This window comes from Rhinoderma darwinii, chromosome 10 (genome assembly GCF_050947455.1).
Source record: "Rhinoderma darwinii isolate aRhiDar2 chromosome 10, aRhiDar2.hap1, whole genome shotgun sequence".
Taxonomy (NCBI): domain Eukaryota; kingdom Metazoa; phylum Chordata; class Amphibia; order Anura; family Rhinodermatidae; genus Rhinoderma; species Rhinoderma darwinii.
In genome coordinates, this window is record NC_134696.1 from 105,723,291 (window position 1) to 105,741,337 (window position 18,047).

The window sequence follows — 18,047 nt, forward strand, 5'->3', positions numbered from 1 at the left end:
AACAGGACAGGGCTGATACACAGAGATCACTGCATCTGTCAGGACATGGTGGGGCCCCGGGGCCAGTGCACATGAAGTATTCCTCATATTTATAAACTCCTTCTCTTTCCAGGGCCCTGTCCAGTGTCCGTAATGAAGAGCCCGGGGGTCAGGGAAGGCTGGGGGTCCGCACTTACAGCATCAAGAAGAGTCTAAGCCGGAAACGTGAGTACCGACATTCATGAGACTACAGAGGCGACTAATATTGTAATTATTATGTGGTTGTTAAATGTATATCATGTGAATGTCTGTATATGGGGGATGTGTATGTAATGACGGGTCCTGTATATGGGGGATGTGTATGTAATGACGGGTCCTGTATATGGGGGATGTGTATGTAATGACGGGTCCAGTATATGGGGGATGTGTATGTAATGACGTGTCCTGTATATGGGGGATGTGTATGTAATGACGGGTCCTGTATATGGGGGATGTGTATGTAATGACGGGTCCTGTATATGAGGGATGTGTATGTAATGACGGGTCCTGTATATGGGGGATGTGTATGTAATGACGGGTCCTGTATATGGGGGATGTGTATGTAATGACGGGTCCTGTATATGGGGGCTGTGTATGTAATGACGGGTCCTGTATATGGGGGATATGTATGTAATGACGGGTCCTGTATATGGGGGATGTGTATGTAATGACGGGTCCTGTATATGGGGGATGTGTATGTAATGACGGGTCCTGTATATGGGGGATGTGTATGTAATGACGGGTCCTGTATATGGGGGATGTGTATGTAATGACGGGTCCTGTATATGGGGGATGTGTATGTAATGACGGGTCCTGTATATGGGGGATGTGTATGTAATGACGGGTCCTGTATATGGGGGATGTGTATGTAATGACGGGTCCTGTATATGGGGGGGTGTATGTAATGACGGGTCCTGTATATGGGGGATGTGTATGTAATGACGGGTCCTGTATATGGGGGGGTGTATGTAATGACGGGTCCTGTATATGGGGGGGTGTATGTAATGACGGGTCCTGTATATGGGGGATGTGTATGTAATGACGGGTCCTGTATATGGGGGATGTGTATGTAATGACGGGTCCTGTATATGGGGGCTGTGTATGTAATGACGGGTCCTGTATATGGGGGGGTGTATGTAATGACGGGTCCTGTATATGAGGGATGTGTATGTAATGACGGGTCCTGTATATGGGGGATGTGTATGTAATGACGGGTCCTGTATATGGGGGATGTGTATGTAATGACGGGTCCTGTATATGGGGGCTGTGTATGTAATGACGGGTCCTGTATATGGGGGGGTGTATGTAATGACGGGTCCTGTATATGAGGGATGTGTATGTAATGACGGGTCCTGTATATGGGGGGGTGTATGTAATGACGGGTCCTGTATATGGGGGCTGTGTATGTAATGACGGGTCCTGTATATGGGGGATGTGTATGTAATGACGGGTCCTGTATATGGGGGCTGTGTATGTAATGACGGGTCCTGTATATGGGGGATGTGTATGTAATGACGGGTCCTGTATATGGGGGATGTGTATGTAATGACGGGTCCTGTATATGGGGGCTGTGTATGTAATGACGGGTCCTGTATATGGGGGATGTGTATGTAATGACGGGTCCTGTATATGGGGGATGTGTATGTAATGACGGGTCCTGTATATGGGGGGGTGTATGTAATGACGGGTCCTGTATATGAGGGATGTGTATGTAATGACGGGTCCTGTATATGGGGGATGTGTATGTAATGACGGGTCCTGTATATGAGGGATGTGTATGTAATGACGGGTCCTGTATATGGGGGATGTGTATGTAATGACGGGTCCTGTATATGGGGGATGTGTATGTAATGACGGGTCCTGTATATGGGGGATGTGTATGTAATGACGGGTCCTGTATATGGGGGATGTGTATGTAATGACGGGTCCTGTATATGGGGGATGTGTATGTAATGACGGGTCCTGTATATGGGGGATGTGTATGTAATGACGGGTCCTGTATATGGGGGGGTGTATGTAATGACGGGTCCTGTATATGGGGGCTGTGTATGTAATGACGGGTCCTGTATATGGGGGGGTGTATGTAATGACGGGTCCTGTATATGGGGGGGGGTGTATGTAATGACGGGTCCTGTATATGGGGGATGTGTATGTAATGACGGGTCCTGTATATGGGGGATGTGTATGTAATGACGGGTCCTGTATATGGGGGATGTGTATGTAATGACGGGTCCTGTATATGGGGGGGTGTATGTAATGACGGGTCCTGTATATGGGGGATGTGTATGTAATGACGGGTCCTGTATATGGGGGATGTGTATGTAATGACGGGTCCTGTATATGGGGGCTGTGTATGTAATGACGGGTCCTGTATATGGGGGATGTGTATGTAATGACGGGTCCTGTATATGGGGGATGTGTATGTAATGACGGGTCCTGTATATGGGGGATGTGTATGTAATGACGGGTCCTGTATATGGGGGATGTGTATGTAATGACGGGTCCTGTATATGGGGGATGTGTATGTAATGACGGGTCCTGTATATGGGGGGGTGTATGTAATGACGGGTCCTGTATATGGGGGATGTGTATGTAATGACGGGTCCTGTATATGGGGGATGTGTATGTAATGACGGGTCCTGTATATGGGGGATGTGTATGTAATGACGGGTCCTGTATATGAGGGATGTGTATGTAATGACGGGTCCTGTATATGGGGGATGTGTATGTAATGACGGGTCCTGTATATGGGGGATGTGTATGTAATGACGGGTCCTGTATATGGGGGATGTGTATGTAATGACTGGTCCTGTATATGGGGGATGTGTATGTAATGACGGGTCCTGTATATGGGGGATGTGTATGTAATGACGGGTCCTGTATATGGGGGATGTGTATGTAATGACGGGTCCTGTATATGGGGGATGTGTATGTAATGACGGGTCCTGTATATGGGGGATGTGTATGTAATGACGGGTCCTGTATATGGGGGATGTGTATGTAATGACGGGTCCTGTATATGGGGGATGTGTATGTAATGACGGGTCCTGTATATGGGGGATGTGCATGTAATGACGGGTCCTGTATATGGGGGATGTGTATGTAATGACGGGTCCTGTATATGGGGGATGTGTATGTAATGACGGGTCCTGTATATGGGGGATGTGTATGTAATGACGGGTCCTGTATATGGGGGATGTGTATGTAATGACGGGTCCTGTATATGAGGGATGTGTATGTAATGACGGGTCCTGTATATGGGGGATGTGTATGTAATGACGGGTCCTATATATGGGGGATGTGTATGTAATGACGGGTCCTGTATATGAGGGATGTGTATGTAATGACGGGTCCTGTATATGGGGGATGTGTATGTAATGACGGGTCCTGTATACGGGGGATGTGTATGTAATGACAGGTCCTGTATATGGGGGGGTGTATGTCGGGACTGTTCCCCATCCTCCTGTATATTGGGTCAGATCCTTGTCCTCTTTTATATTTATATATATTTTCTACGTTTCTTTATTGCAGGTTTTTCATCCGGATCCCGCAGCGCTGAGGACGGGGTTATTTACGACGACGTTCCCAGTGAACATGATGACACCAAAGATGGTGAGAGACCCGGGTTCATAATCTCAAACTCTGAGAAATTATCCCAAGGAAACGCCACCTGCTCTCGGGGTTTATAAGATTTACAGTAAAGTTCCTTTGATTTGGCATCCAGAGGAGATCGCAGGATTATTAAACCTCAGTCTGAATTACCGGATGGACCTGCAGAAAAATCACCCCTGAGATCTGCAGCTCTAGATTAGAATAAATGGGTTCTGGATTAAAGGAATTTTTGTTTTCCCTCCTTGTGGGATACGTGTTATCAGAATGAGGCGAGGATCAGATCACGGGGGGCTGTGGTGACATCTTTAGGAGGTTGACGACCTTCCGATCTAGTTATTGAAGCCCCTCTATCCTCTCTGGTAAACACCCCCATCCCCAGAGACTCATATGGGCTGATTGTCTTGCAGGGCTGGGACACCACCTGATCTACGAGAACATAGAGCGTGACGGCTGCGTGGGCGACTTTCAGGACACCGGCTGGAGCTCCAGTGAATTTGAGAGTTACAGCGAAGACTCGGAGGCAGAGGAGGTGGAGCGGAAGACAAAACCCGCAAAACCATTTGTAGCTTTTCAGCCCAAGGTACCGGCCATAAAACCGGCGGCTCCAGACACAGCACTGGGGTCTTCTGCAATACAAGGACTCGGCCAGGTCGTAAATCACAAGCGACTTTTTCAGCTTAGAGTTCAATATAATCACATGAGACTTTTGGGGCGTATTTTGGAAATTGACAATCCAAACTCATATGTGACTCACAAACTTATCGCACCTTAAATAGTCGTGCGACTTCAATGCCGTGAGTTGCAGACAAATCACACACATTTTTTGTCACGTGACTTACGAGACGACAACAAGTCACGCAACAAAAAAAGTGGGTGATCTGTCTGCGACTTGTGTGACTAATTTAGGGTGCGATCTACGAGCAGACAATCCGCTGTGGAAAAATCGTACCATTTCCTGCGTTTTTTACTGCGGAAAATTGTGCATATTTTGCTGCATTTTTCTCAATTGGGCGATGGTGACGTCTCCTGAAAAACGCAGCAATTCTGTCCATTTTCCGCAGCAGAAATTGACATGTACGGAAAATAGCACCGCAGGTCAATTTCCGCTCGGAAATTTTCCGCAGCGTGTGGACGAGATTTATTAAATCTCACCCACTTTGCTGCTACTGTATCCTGCTGCGTATTTTCCGTCCGCAATTCCGGACGCAGAAATTCCGCTGTGTGTGGACAAGCGCTATGGCCGGTTTCACACGTAGCGTAAAATCCACAAACACTATTACAGTAGCAGGAGTGGGGATGAGATTTAAACTAATCCCATCCACGTGCTGCGTAAAAAAAAAATGCTGAAAAAACGTTGATAAATTGACCTGCGGTGCGGTTTTCATGTAAATTTATGCCGCGGAATCGCTTTTTATTTGTTGCGGGTTTTCCCCATTAAATTCAATGGGGAGGTAGAACCCGCAATAAATAGCAGGTGTTGCGATTTTTGCGGCGGAAAAGCTGTGTTTCTGCCGCAAAAACTGCAACTTCGTTATCAATTACGCTTCGTGTGGATGAGACTTGTTCAAATCCCATCCACTCCGCTCTTGCTGTGTTAGGCTGCGGATTTTCCGAAACTGAAATACGTTGCAGAAAATCCACAGTATTTACATAACGCGTGAACTCACCCTAAGGCTGGATTCGGATGGGCGTTGCGCATCTCGGATGTGAAAAACTGGCGTTTTTCACGTCCGAGGTGCATCCGTGCTCTGCGGGACGAGATTACATGCATCCCCCATAGACTAGAGTCTATGGGGGGATGCGTGAAGCAGGAAAAAATAGGACGTCTTATTTTCTCACGGACCCTTCACATTGAAATATATAGATCCGTTTGACGGACGTTTAACCGCTTCGTGTGAATAAAACTGGCTGTACATTCAGATCTGAGGGTTTGTTACAATGTATCCAGTCTAGACAATCCTTTGCCTGGACTCCAGACAGATACATTGTAACAAACCATCAGTACAGGAGAGAGATTTGTGCTGCTGCGCTTAGCTCACAGGTGCAGTAAGTACCTCCTGCTATTACCCCCCCCCCCCCCCCCCCCCCCACCCCCGCTGCTCTCCTACATGAAGCAATATCTTAGGACTTGGCTGCTGGTGTTGGTTCGGCAGGGATGCAGATACAGCTCCGACATATGGGGAGGTCATTTATAGTAATGCAGGGTCTGCCTCATGATTTTCCGCGTACTTACCCATTGATTACTATCTGTATGTGTGCGTTTTATTCGCCTTGTATAGGATTTGTATAGTGTTCAGTGACTGCAGTTCAGGCGACCACCAGCAGGGGTCAGGTTACCAGTATTCCTATGGACAGAGCACAGAGCAGGGTGGAGTATAACACTTTCTCAGGTGGTGGAGTGACATTTTCTCTATTAATCACTATTAATGCAGATTTGTCCATTCAGCTCCAATGCCTACGTGTTTTTTTTCTTGCAGACAACAGTTTGCATGGAAGGAATAACATTTTACTATATTATTACATGCAAAATATATAATAAATAGAAATTCACTCCAGAACCTGGCTGCCTCCTAGTGGCAGCTTGAGGTACTGACCAGTATAAAGCGTCTTTTGGGCACTGTCCTGTATTATGCATTAGTCTTGTCACCTGGACAGGCTTTTCGGTGCTGTACATAGATATACATATATACTCACAAGTCCCTGAGGAACACACATGCCCTCGCAGGTGCCCACACCTGTCCGGATAAGACCCCATTTATTTTTCCCTATACTTAGAATGATATCCGTGTATAAACTGCGCTGTCATTCTGCAGCATGAATGTCATAGAGACGGGTCATACTGCTATGGGACCCGGGCCATAGGGGGCAGGGGGTGCGGGAGGTGCAGTTAGGCCCCATCTCCTGCTGTCACCAGAACTGGTTGGAGGCAGATATTGGGATATTCTTGTTTTTTTCTATGACTTGACATGTTCTGTATTCTTGACGTGTTGCATGTCGCAGGTATGTTGGGTACGTGCATGTTGTTTCTGTGCAGCGCTGGTGATTTAACTCTTTACTAACTGCGGGGGTGTTGTGGGTCTTGCTGTGTGCTCACCGCTCGGCTTATGCTGGACTCTGTCTTTCCATTTTCCTGCATGTCTTGCTTTCCGCCTGCAGCTTTCGCCAGATCTTAGTAAACTAAAGGAGAGGTACAGCCAGACTAAACGAGACCTCCTGGCTCTTAGAGTCAGGAGAAGAGACGTCCGTGAGCTGAAACACAGATACGACTGCAAGGTACAGTGCGCTCTCTATGCCGGTCCTCCACTCTGCAAAAACAGGGATCATATATTATCTAAACCGTTGTTCTGCCAGGGGCACCCCAAAAATGGATCGAATTTATTACCAACTACTGAACCTACACATAAGTTGTACATCATCTTGTATATAGTGATATGGAGCATGCTGGTATAACCTGGGTATCTCCTGTATATAATTATATATGTACAGCTGGTATAAGTTATACATCTTCTTGTATATAGTGATATGGAGCATGCTGGTATAACCTGGGTATCTTCTGTATATAATTATATATGTACAGCTGGTATAAGTTATACATCTTCCTGTATATAGGGATATGGAGCATGCTGGTATAACCTGGGAATCTTCTGTATATAATTATATATGTACAGCTGGTATAAGTTATACATCTTCTTGTATATAGTGATATGGAGCATGCTGGTATAACCTGGGTATCTTCTGTATATAATTATATATGTACAGCTGGTATAAGTTATACATCTTCTTGTATATAATGATATGGAGCATGCTGGTATAACCTGGGTATCTTCTGTATATAATTATATATGTACAGCTGGTATAAGTTATACATCTTCCTGTATATAGTGATATGGAGCATGCTGGTATAACCTGGGTATCTTCTGTATATAATTATATATGTACAGCTGGTATAAGTTATACATCTTCCTGTATATAGGGATATGGAGCATGCTGGTATAACCTGGGTATCTTCTGTATATAATTATATATGTACAGCTGGTATAAGTTATACATCTTCCTGTATATAGTGATATGGAGCATGCCGGTATAACCGGGGTATCTTCTGTATATAATTATATATGTACAGCTGGTATAAGTTATACATCTTCTTGTATATAGTGATATGGAGCATGCTGATATAACCTGGGTATCTTCTGTATATAATTATATATGTACAGCTGGTATAAGTTATATATCTTCTTGTATATAGTGATATGGAACATGCTGGTATAACCTGGGTATCTTCTATATATAATTATATATGTACAGCTGGTATAAGTTATACATCTTCTTGTATATAGTGATATGGAGCATGCTGGTATAACCTGGATATCTTCTGTATATAATTATATATGTACAGCTGGTATAAGTTATACATCTTCTTGCATATAGTGATATGGAGCATGCTGGTATAACCTGGGAATCTTCTGTATATAATTATATATGTACAGCTGGTATAAGTTATACATCTTCCTGTATATAGGGATATGGAGCATGCTGGTATAACCTGGGTATCCTCTGTATATAATTATATATGTACAGCTGGTATAAGTTATACATCTTCCTGTATATAGTGATATGGAGCATGCTGGTATAACCTGGGAATCTTCTGTATATAATTATATATGTACAGCTGGTATAAGTTATACATCTTCTTGTATATAGTGATATGGAGCATGCTGGTATAACCTGGGTATCTTCTGTATATAATTATATATGTACAGCTGGTATAAGTTATACATCTTCTTGTATATAGTGATATGGAACATGCTGGTATAACCTGGGTATCTTCTATATATAATTATATATGTACAGCTGGTATAAGTTATACATCTTGTATATAGTGATATGGAGCACGCTGGTATAACCTGGGTATCTTCTGTATATAATTATATATGTACAGCTGGTATAAGTTATACATCTTCTTGTATATAGTGATATGGAGCATGCAGGTATAACCTGGGTATATTCTGTATATAATTATATGTGTACAGCTGGTATAAGTTATACATCTTCTTGTATATAGTGATATGGAGCATGCTGGTATGACCTGGGTATCCTCTGTATATAATTATATATGTACAGCTGGTATAAGTTATACATCTTCTTGTATATAGTGATATGGAGCATGCTGGTATAACCTGGGTATGTTCTGTATATAATTATATATGTACAGCTGGTATAAGTTATACATCTTCCTGTATATAGTGATATGGAGCATGCTGGTATAACCTGGGTATCTTCTGTATATAATGATATATGCACAGCTGGTATAAGTTATACATCTTCCTGTATATAGTGATATGGAGCATGCTGGTATAACCTGGGTATCTTCTGTATATAATTATATATGTACAGCTGGTATAAGTTATACATCTTCTTGTATATAGTGATATGGAGCATGCTGCTATAACCTGGGTATCTTCTGTATATAATTATATATGTACAGCTGGTATAAGTTATACATCTTCTTGTATATAGTGATATGGAGCATGCTGGTATAACCTGGGTATCTTCTGTATATAATTATATATGTACAGCTGGTATAAGTTATACATCTTCTTGTATATAGTGATATGGAGCATGCTGATATAACCTGGGTATCTTCTGTATATAATTATATATGTACAGCTGGTATAAGTTATACATCTTCTTGTATATAGTGATATGGAGTATGCTGGTATAACCTGGGTATCTCCTGTATATAATTATATATGTACAGCTGGTATAAGTTATACATCTTCTTGTATATAGTGATATGGAGCATGCTGGTATAACCTGGGTATCTTCTGTATATAATTATATATGTACAGCTGGTATAAGTTATACATCTTCTTGTATATAGTGATATGGAGCATGCTGGTATAACCTGGGTATCTTCTGTATATAATTATATATGTACAGCTGGTATAAGTCATACATCTTCTTGTATATAGTGATATGGAGCATGCTGGTATAACCTGGGTATCTTCTGTATATAATTATATATGTACAGCTGGTATAAGTTATACATCTTCTTGTATATAGTGATATGGAGCATGCTGCTATAACCTGGGTATCTTCTGTATATAATTATATATGTACAGCTGGTATAAGTTATACATCTTCTTGTATATAGTGATATGGAGCATGCTGGTATAACCAGGGTATCTTCTGTATATAATTATATATGTACAGCTGGTATAAGTTATACATCTTCTTGTATATAATGATATGGAGCATGCTGGTATAACCTGGGTATCTTCTGTATATAATTATATATGTACAGCTGGTATAAGTTATACATCTTCCTGTATATAGTGATATGGAGCATGCTGGTATAACCTGGGTATCTTCTGTATATAATTATATATGTACAGCTGGTATAAGTTATACATCTTCTTGTATATGGTGATATGGAGCATGCTGGTATAACCTGGGTATCTTCTGTATATAATTATATATGCACAGCTGGTATATGTTATACATCTTCTTGTATATAGTGATATGGAGCATGCTGGTATAACCTGGGTATCTTCTGTATATAATTATATATGTACAGCTGGTATAAGTTATACATCTTCTTGTATATAGTGATATGGAGCATGCTGGTATAACCTGGGTATCTTCTGTATATAATTATATATGTACAGCTGGTATAAGTTATACATCTTCCTGTATATAGTGATATGGAGCATGCTGGTATAACCTGGGTATCTTCTGTATATAATTATATATGTACAGCGTGTATAAGTTATACATCTTCCTGTATATAGTGATATGGAGCATGCTGGTATAACCTGGGTATCTTCTGTATATAATTATATATGTACAGCTGGCATAAGTTATACATCTTCTTGTATATAGTGATATGGAGCATGCTGGTATAACCTGGGTATCTTCTGTATATAATTATATATGTCCAGCTGGTATAAGTTATACATCTTCCTGTATATAGTGATATGGAGCATGCTGGTATAACCTGGGTATCTTCTGTATATAATTATATATGTACAGCGTGTATAAGTTATACATCTTCTTGTATATAGTGATATGGAGCATGCTGGTATAACCTGGGTATCTTCTGTATATAATTATATATGTACAGCTGGTATAAGTTATACATCTTCTTGTATATAGTGATCTGGAGCATGCTGGTATAACCTGGGTATATCCTGTATATAATTATATATGTACAGCTGGTATAAGTTATACATCTTCTTGTATATAATGATATGGAGCATGCTGATATAACCTGGGTATCTCCTGTATATAATTATATATGTACAGCTGGTATAAGTTATACATCTTCTTGTATATAGTGATATGGAGCATGCTAGTATAACCTGGGTATCTCCTGTATATAATTATATATGTACAGCTGGTATAAGTTATACATCTTCTTGTATATAGTGATATGGAGCACGCTGGTATAACCTGGGTATCTTCTGTATATAATTATATATGTACAGCTGGTATAAGTTATACATCTTCTTGTATATAGTGATATGGAGCATGCTGGTATAACCTGGGTATCTTCTGTATATAATTATATATGTACAGCTGGTATAAGTTTTATACATCTTCCTGTATATAGTGATATGGAGCATGCTGGTATAACCTGGGTATCTTCTGTATATAATTATATATGTACAGCTGGTATAAGTTATACATCTTCCTGTATATAGTGATATGGAGCATGCTGGTATAACCTGGGTATCTTCTGTATATAATTATATATGTACAGCTGGTATAAGTTTTATATATCTTCCTGTATATAGTGATATGGAGCATGCTGGTATAACCTGGGTATCTTCTGTATATAATTATATATGTACAGCTGGTATAAGTTATACATATTCTTGTATATAGTGATATGGAGCATGCTGGTATAACCCGGGTATCTTCTGTATATAATTATATATGTACAGCTGGTATAAGTTATACATCTTCTTGTATATAGTGATATGGAGCATGCTGGTATAACCTGGGTATCTTCTGTATATAATTATATATGTACAGCTGGTATAAGTTATACATATTCTTGTATATAGTGATATGGAGCATGCTGGTATAACCTGGGTATCTTCTGTATATAATTATATATGTACAGCTGGTATAAGTTTTATACATCTTCCTGTATATAGTGATATGGAGCATGCTGGTATAACCTGGGTATCTTCTGTATATAATTATATATGTACAGCTGGTATAAGTTTTATACATCTTCCTGTATATAGTGATATGGAGCATGCTGGTATAACCTGGGTATCTTCTGTATATAATTATATATGTACAGCTGGTATAAGTTATACATCTTGTATATAGTGATATGGAGCATGCTGGTATAACCTGGGTATCTTCTGTATATAATTATATATGTACAGCTGGTATAAGTTATACATCTTCTTGTATATAGTGATATGGAGCATGCTGGTATAACCTGGGCATCTTCTGTATATAATTATATATGTACAGCTGGTATAAGTTATACATCTTCTTGTATATAGTGATATGGAGCATGCTGGTATAACCTGGGTATCTTCTGTATATAATTATATACGTACAGCTGGTATAAGTTATACATCTTCCTGTATATAGTGATATGGAGCATGCTGGTATAACCTGGGTATCTTCTGTATATAATTATATATGTACAGCTGGTATAAAAGTTATACATCTTCTTGTATATAGTGATATGGAGCATGCTGGTATAACCTGGGTATCTTCTGTATAGAATTATATATGTACAGCTGGTATAAGTTATACATCTTCTTGTATATAGTGATATGGAGCATGCTGGTATAACCTGGGTATCTTCTGTATATAATTATATATGTACAGCTGGTATAAGTTATACATCTTCTTGTATATAGTGATATGGAGCATGCTGGTATAACCTGGGTATCTTCTGTATATAATTATATATGTACAGCTGGTATAAAAGTTATACATCTTCTTGTATATAGTGATATGGAGCATGCTGGTATAACCTGGGTATCTTCTGTATATAATTATATATGTACAGCTGGTATAAGTTATACATCTTCCTGTATATAGTGATATGGAGCATGCTGGTATTACCTGGGTATCTCCTGTATATAATTATATATGTACAGCTGGTATAAGTTATACATCTTGTATATAGTGATATAGACCATGCTGGTATAACCTGGGTATCTTCTGTATATAATATATATGTATAGCTGGTATAAGTTATACACCTTCTTGTATATAGTGATATAGACCATGCTGGTATAACCTGGGTATCTTCTGTATATAATTATATATGTACAGCTGGTATAAGTTATACATCTTCTTGTATATAGTGATATGGAGCATGCTGGTATAACCTGGGTATCTTCTGTATATAATTATATATGTACAGCTGGTATAAGTTATACATCTTCTTGTATATAGTGATATGGAGCATGCTGGTATAACCTGGGTATCTCCTGTATATAATTATATATGTACAGCTGGTTTAAGTTATATATCTTCCTGTATATAGTGATATGGAGCATGCTGGTATAACCTGGATATCTTCTGTATATAATTATATATGTACAGCTGGTATAAGTTATACATCTCCTTGTATATAGTGATATGGAGCATGCTGGTATAACCTGGGTATCTTCTGTATATAATTATATATGTACAGCTGGTATAAGTTACATCTTCTTGTATATAGTGATATGGAGCATGCTGGTATAACCTGGGTATCTTCTGTATATAATTATATATGTACAGCTGGTATAAGTTACATCTTCTTGTATATAGTGATATGGAGCATGCTGGTATAACCTGGGTATCTTCTGTATATAATTATATATGTGCAGCTGGTATAAGTTATACATCTTCTTGTATATAGTGATATGGAGCATGCTGGTATAACCTGGGTATCTTCTGTATATAATTATATATGTACAGCTGGTATAAGTTATACATCTTCCTGTATATAGTGATATGGAGCATGCTGGTATAACCTGGGTATCTTCTGTATATAATTATATATGTACAGCTTGTATAAGTTATACATCTTCTTGTATATAGTGATATGGAGCATGCTGGTATAACCTGGGTATATAATTATATATGTACAGCTGGTATAAGTTATACATCTTCTTGTATATAGTGATATGGAGCATGCTGGTATAACCTGGGTATCTTCTGTATATAATTATATATGTACAGCTGGTATAAGTTATACATCTTCTTGTATATAGTGATATGGAGCATGCTGGTATAACCTGGGTATCTTCTGTATATAATTATATATGTACAGCTGGTATAAGTTATACATCTTCTTGTATATAGTGATATGGAGCACGCTGGTATAACCTGGGTATCTCCTGTATATAATTATATATGTACAGCTGGTATAAGTTATACATCTTCTTGTATATAGTGATATGGAGCATGCTGGTATAACCTGGGTATCTTCTGTATATAATTATATATGTACGGCTGGTATAAGTTATACATCTTCTTGTATATAGTGATATGGAGCATGCTGGTATAACCTGGGTATCTTCTGTATATAATTATATATGTACAGCTGGTATAAGTTACACATCTTCTTGTATATAGTGATATGGGGCATGCTGGTATGACCTGGGTATCCTCTGTATATAATTATATATGTACAGCTGGTATAAGTTATACATCTTCCTGTATATAGTGATATGGAGCATGCTGGTATAACCTGGGTATCTTCTGTATATAATTATATATGTACAGCTGGTATAAGTTATACATCTTCTTGTATATAGTGATATGGAGCATGCTGGTATAACCTGGGCATCTTCTGTATATAATTATATGTGTACAGCTGGTATAAGTTATACATCTTCTTGTATATAGTGATATGGAGCATGCTGGTATAACCTGGGTATCTTCTGTATATAATTATATATGTACAGCTGGTATAAGTTATACATCTTCTGTATATAGTGATATGGAGCATGCTGGTATAACCTGGGTATCTTCTGTATATAATTATATATGTACAGCGTGTATAAGTTATACATCTTCCTGTATATAGTGATATGGAGCATGCTGGTATAACCTGGGTATCTTCTGTATATAATTATATATGTACAGCTGGTATAAGTTATACATCTTCTTATATATAGTGATATGGAGCATGCTGGTATAACCTGGGTATCTTCTGTATATAATTATACATGTACAGCTGGTATAAGTTATACATCTTCTTGTATATAGTGATATGGAGCATGCTGGTATACCCTGGGTATCTTCTGTATATAATTATATATGTACAGCCGGTATAAGTTATACATCTTCTTGTATATAGTGATATGGAGCATGCTGGTATAACCTGGGTATCTTCTGTATATAATTATATATGTACAGCTGGTATAAGTTATACATCTTCTTGTATATAGTGATATGGAGCATGCTGGTATAACCTGGGTATCTTCTGTATATAATTATATATGTACAGCTGGTATAAGTTATACATCTTCTTGTATATAGTGATATGGAGCATGCTGGTATAACCTGGGTATCTTCTGTATATAATCATATATGTACAGCTGGTATAAGTTATACATCTTCTTATATATAGTGATATGGAGCATGCTGGTATAACCTGGGTATCTTCTGTATATAATTATACATGTACAGCTGGTATAAGTTATACATCTTCCTGTATATAGTGATATGGAGCATGCTGGTATAACCTGGGTATCTTCTGTATATAATTATATATGTACAGCTGGTATAAGTTATACATCTTCTTGTATATAGTGATATGGAGCATGCTGGTATAACCTGGGTATCTTCTGTATATAATTATATATGTACAGCTGGTATAAGTTATACATCTTCCTGTATATAGGGATATGGAGCATGCTGGTATAACCTGGGTATATTCTGTATATAATTATATATGTACAGCTGGTATAAGTTATACATCTTCTTGTATATAGTGATGTGGAGCATGCGGGTATATCCTGGGTATCTTCTGTATATAATTATATATGTACAGCTGGTATAAGTTATACATCTTCCTGTATATAGGGATATGGAGCATGCTGGTATAACCTGGGTATCTTCTGTATATAATTATATATGTACAGCTGGTATAAGTTATACATCTTCTTGTATATAGTGATGTGGAGCATGCGGGTATATCCTGGGTATCTTCTGTATATAATTATATATGTACAGCTGGTATAAGTTATACATCTTCCTGTATATAGTGATATGGAGCATGCTGGTATAACCTGGGTATATTCTGTATATAATTATATATGTACAGCTGGTATAAGTTATACATCTTCTTGTATATAGTGATATGGAGCATGCTGGTATAACCTGGGTATCTTCTGTATATAATTATATATGCACAGCTGGTATAAGTTATACATCTTCCTTTATATAGTGATATGGAGCATGCTGGTATAACCTGGGTATCTTCTGTATATAATTATATATGTACAGCTGGTATAAGTTATACATCTTCTTGTATATAGTGATATGGAGCATGCTGGTATAACCTGGATATCTCCTGTATATAATTATATATGTACAGCTGGTATAAGTTATATATCTTCTTGTATATAGTGATATGGAGCATGCTGGTATAACCTGGGTATCTCCTGTATATAATTATATATGTACAGCTGGTATAAGTTATACATCTTCTTGTATATAGTGATATGGAGCATGCTGGTATAACCTGGGTATCTCCTGTATATAATTATATATGTACAGCTGGTATAAGTTATACATCTTCTTGTATATAGTGATATGGAGCATGCTGGTATAACCTGGGTATCTTCTGTATATAATTATATATGTACAGCTGGTATAAGTTATACATCTTCTTGTATATATTGATATGGAGCATGCTGGTATAACCTGGGTATCTTCTGTATATAATTATATATGTACAGCCGGTATAAGTTATACATCTTCTTGTATATAGTGATATGGAGCATGCTGGTATAACCTGGGTATCTTCTGTATATAATTATATATGTACAGCCGGTATAAGTTATACATCTTCTTGTATATAGTGATATGCAGCATGCTGGTATAACCTGGGTATCTTCTGTATATAATTATATATGTACTGCTGGTATAAGTTATACATCTTCTTGTATATAGTGATATGGAGCATGCTGGTATAACCTGGGTATCTTCTGTATATAATCATATATGTACAGCCGGTATAACCTGGGCATCCTGTAATCTAATAAGATCATGAAGAGCAGTCCCATGTTGTACCCTCTTTAGTCCTGGTCCTCGGTCTAGTGTCTGGCTGGGGTTTGTAGTGTCACCCCGTCTTGCTGTGAGCTCCTCGTATAACTATGTGCATGTTTCCTGCTGTCTCTTTTCTGCCTGACACTAAAAAAACATGAAAACTTTGACTAATTTAATGATGTAAAGATCCATCGCTGACTGTGACGTTAATAGCAGGAGATACGAGTCCCTCCTCGCAACGTATGCGCTGCCCCTCCCCCTGCAGTCACACATATTAATGTAGCGCGTCCTGTGATCATATTCGTATTCTGGTTATTGTACGCCGCCATCTTGTATTATCACCCCCCCCCCCCACACACACACGTCTTGTCATGTTGTTGTGCCGCTGCCGGTATTGAGCGTTTTCTGTATTCTGCAGATGACGCAGTTAATGAAAGCCGCTCGTAGCGGCACCAAGGACGGACTGGAGAAGACGCGGATCGCCGTCATGCGGAAAGTGACCTTCCTGCAGCGCAAGGAAACTACCGGTAAGAGACTTGTACTTCCATGATTTCATAAAAACGCGGAGTACCTGCAAATCCTTCGCTTTAATTTTCTCTTCTCATCCTAAATTACATCATGTCGTATACTCCAATCACATCCAGAGCTGCGTTGACAGTACCGCTGGTTTTATGTTAACTCTCAGGACCTCGCCTCCATTGTCTGTGCGTATCAGGGGCATAAGTAGGAAAGACTGGGCCCCATAGCAAACTTTTGACTGGGCCCCCCTCTCCTCTGGTGCCACACACAGCCCCCCCTTGTATATAGTGCCCCCTGTAGATTGTGACATACAGCCGCCACTGTAGAAGGTGCTATACAGCCCCCTGTACATAGTGCCCCCTCCCCCTGTAGATAGCGTTCCCCACCTCCCTCTTGTAGATGGTGCCATGCAGACGCCCTGTATATAGTGCCATGCAGCCCCCCTGTATATAGTGGCATGCAGCCCCCCTGTATATAGTGGCATGCAGCCCCCCTGTATATAGTGGCATGCAGCCCCCCTGTATATAGTGCCATGCAGCCCCCCTGTATATAGTGCCATGCAGCCCCCCTGTATATAGTGCCATGCAGCCCCCCTGTATATAGTGCCATGCAGCCCCCCTGTATATAGTGCCATGCAGCCCCCCTGTATA

At 39.4% G+C, this 18,047-nt stretch overlaps 1 protein-coding gene across 1 annotated transcript in view; it reads left to right on the plus strand.

Moving 5' to 3' along the window:
* Positions 1-18,047, plus strand: part of ARHGEF10L (Rho guanine nucleotide exchange factor 10 like) — a 75,395-nt gene that overhangs the window by 38,169 nt on the left and 19,179 nt on the right. Inside the window, exons 5-9 of the mRNA XM_075840929.1 lie at positions 113-204; positions 3,550-3,630; positions 4,038-4,210; positions 6,787-6,903; positions 17,297-17,405. Coding sequence (XP_075697044.1) covers positions 113-204; positions 3,550-3,630; positions 4,038-4,210; positions 6,787-6,903; positions 17,297-17,405 — 572 coding nt within the window. The remainder of the gene's footprint in view (positions 1-112; positions 205-3,549; positions 3,631-4,037; positions 4,211-6,786; positions 6,904-17,296; positions 17,406-18,047) is intronic.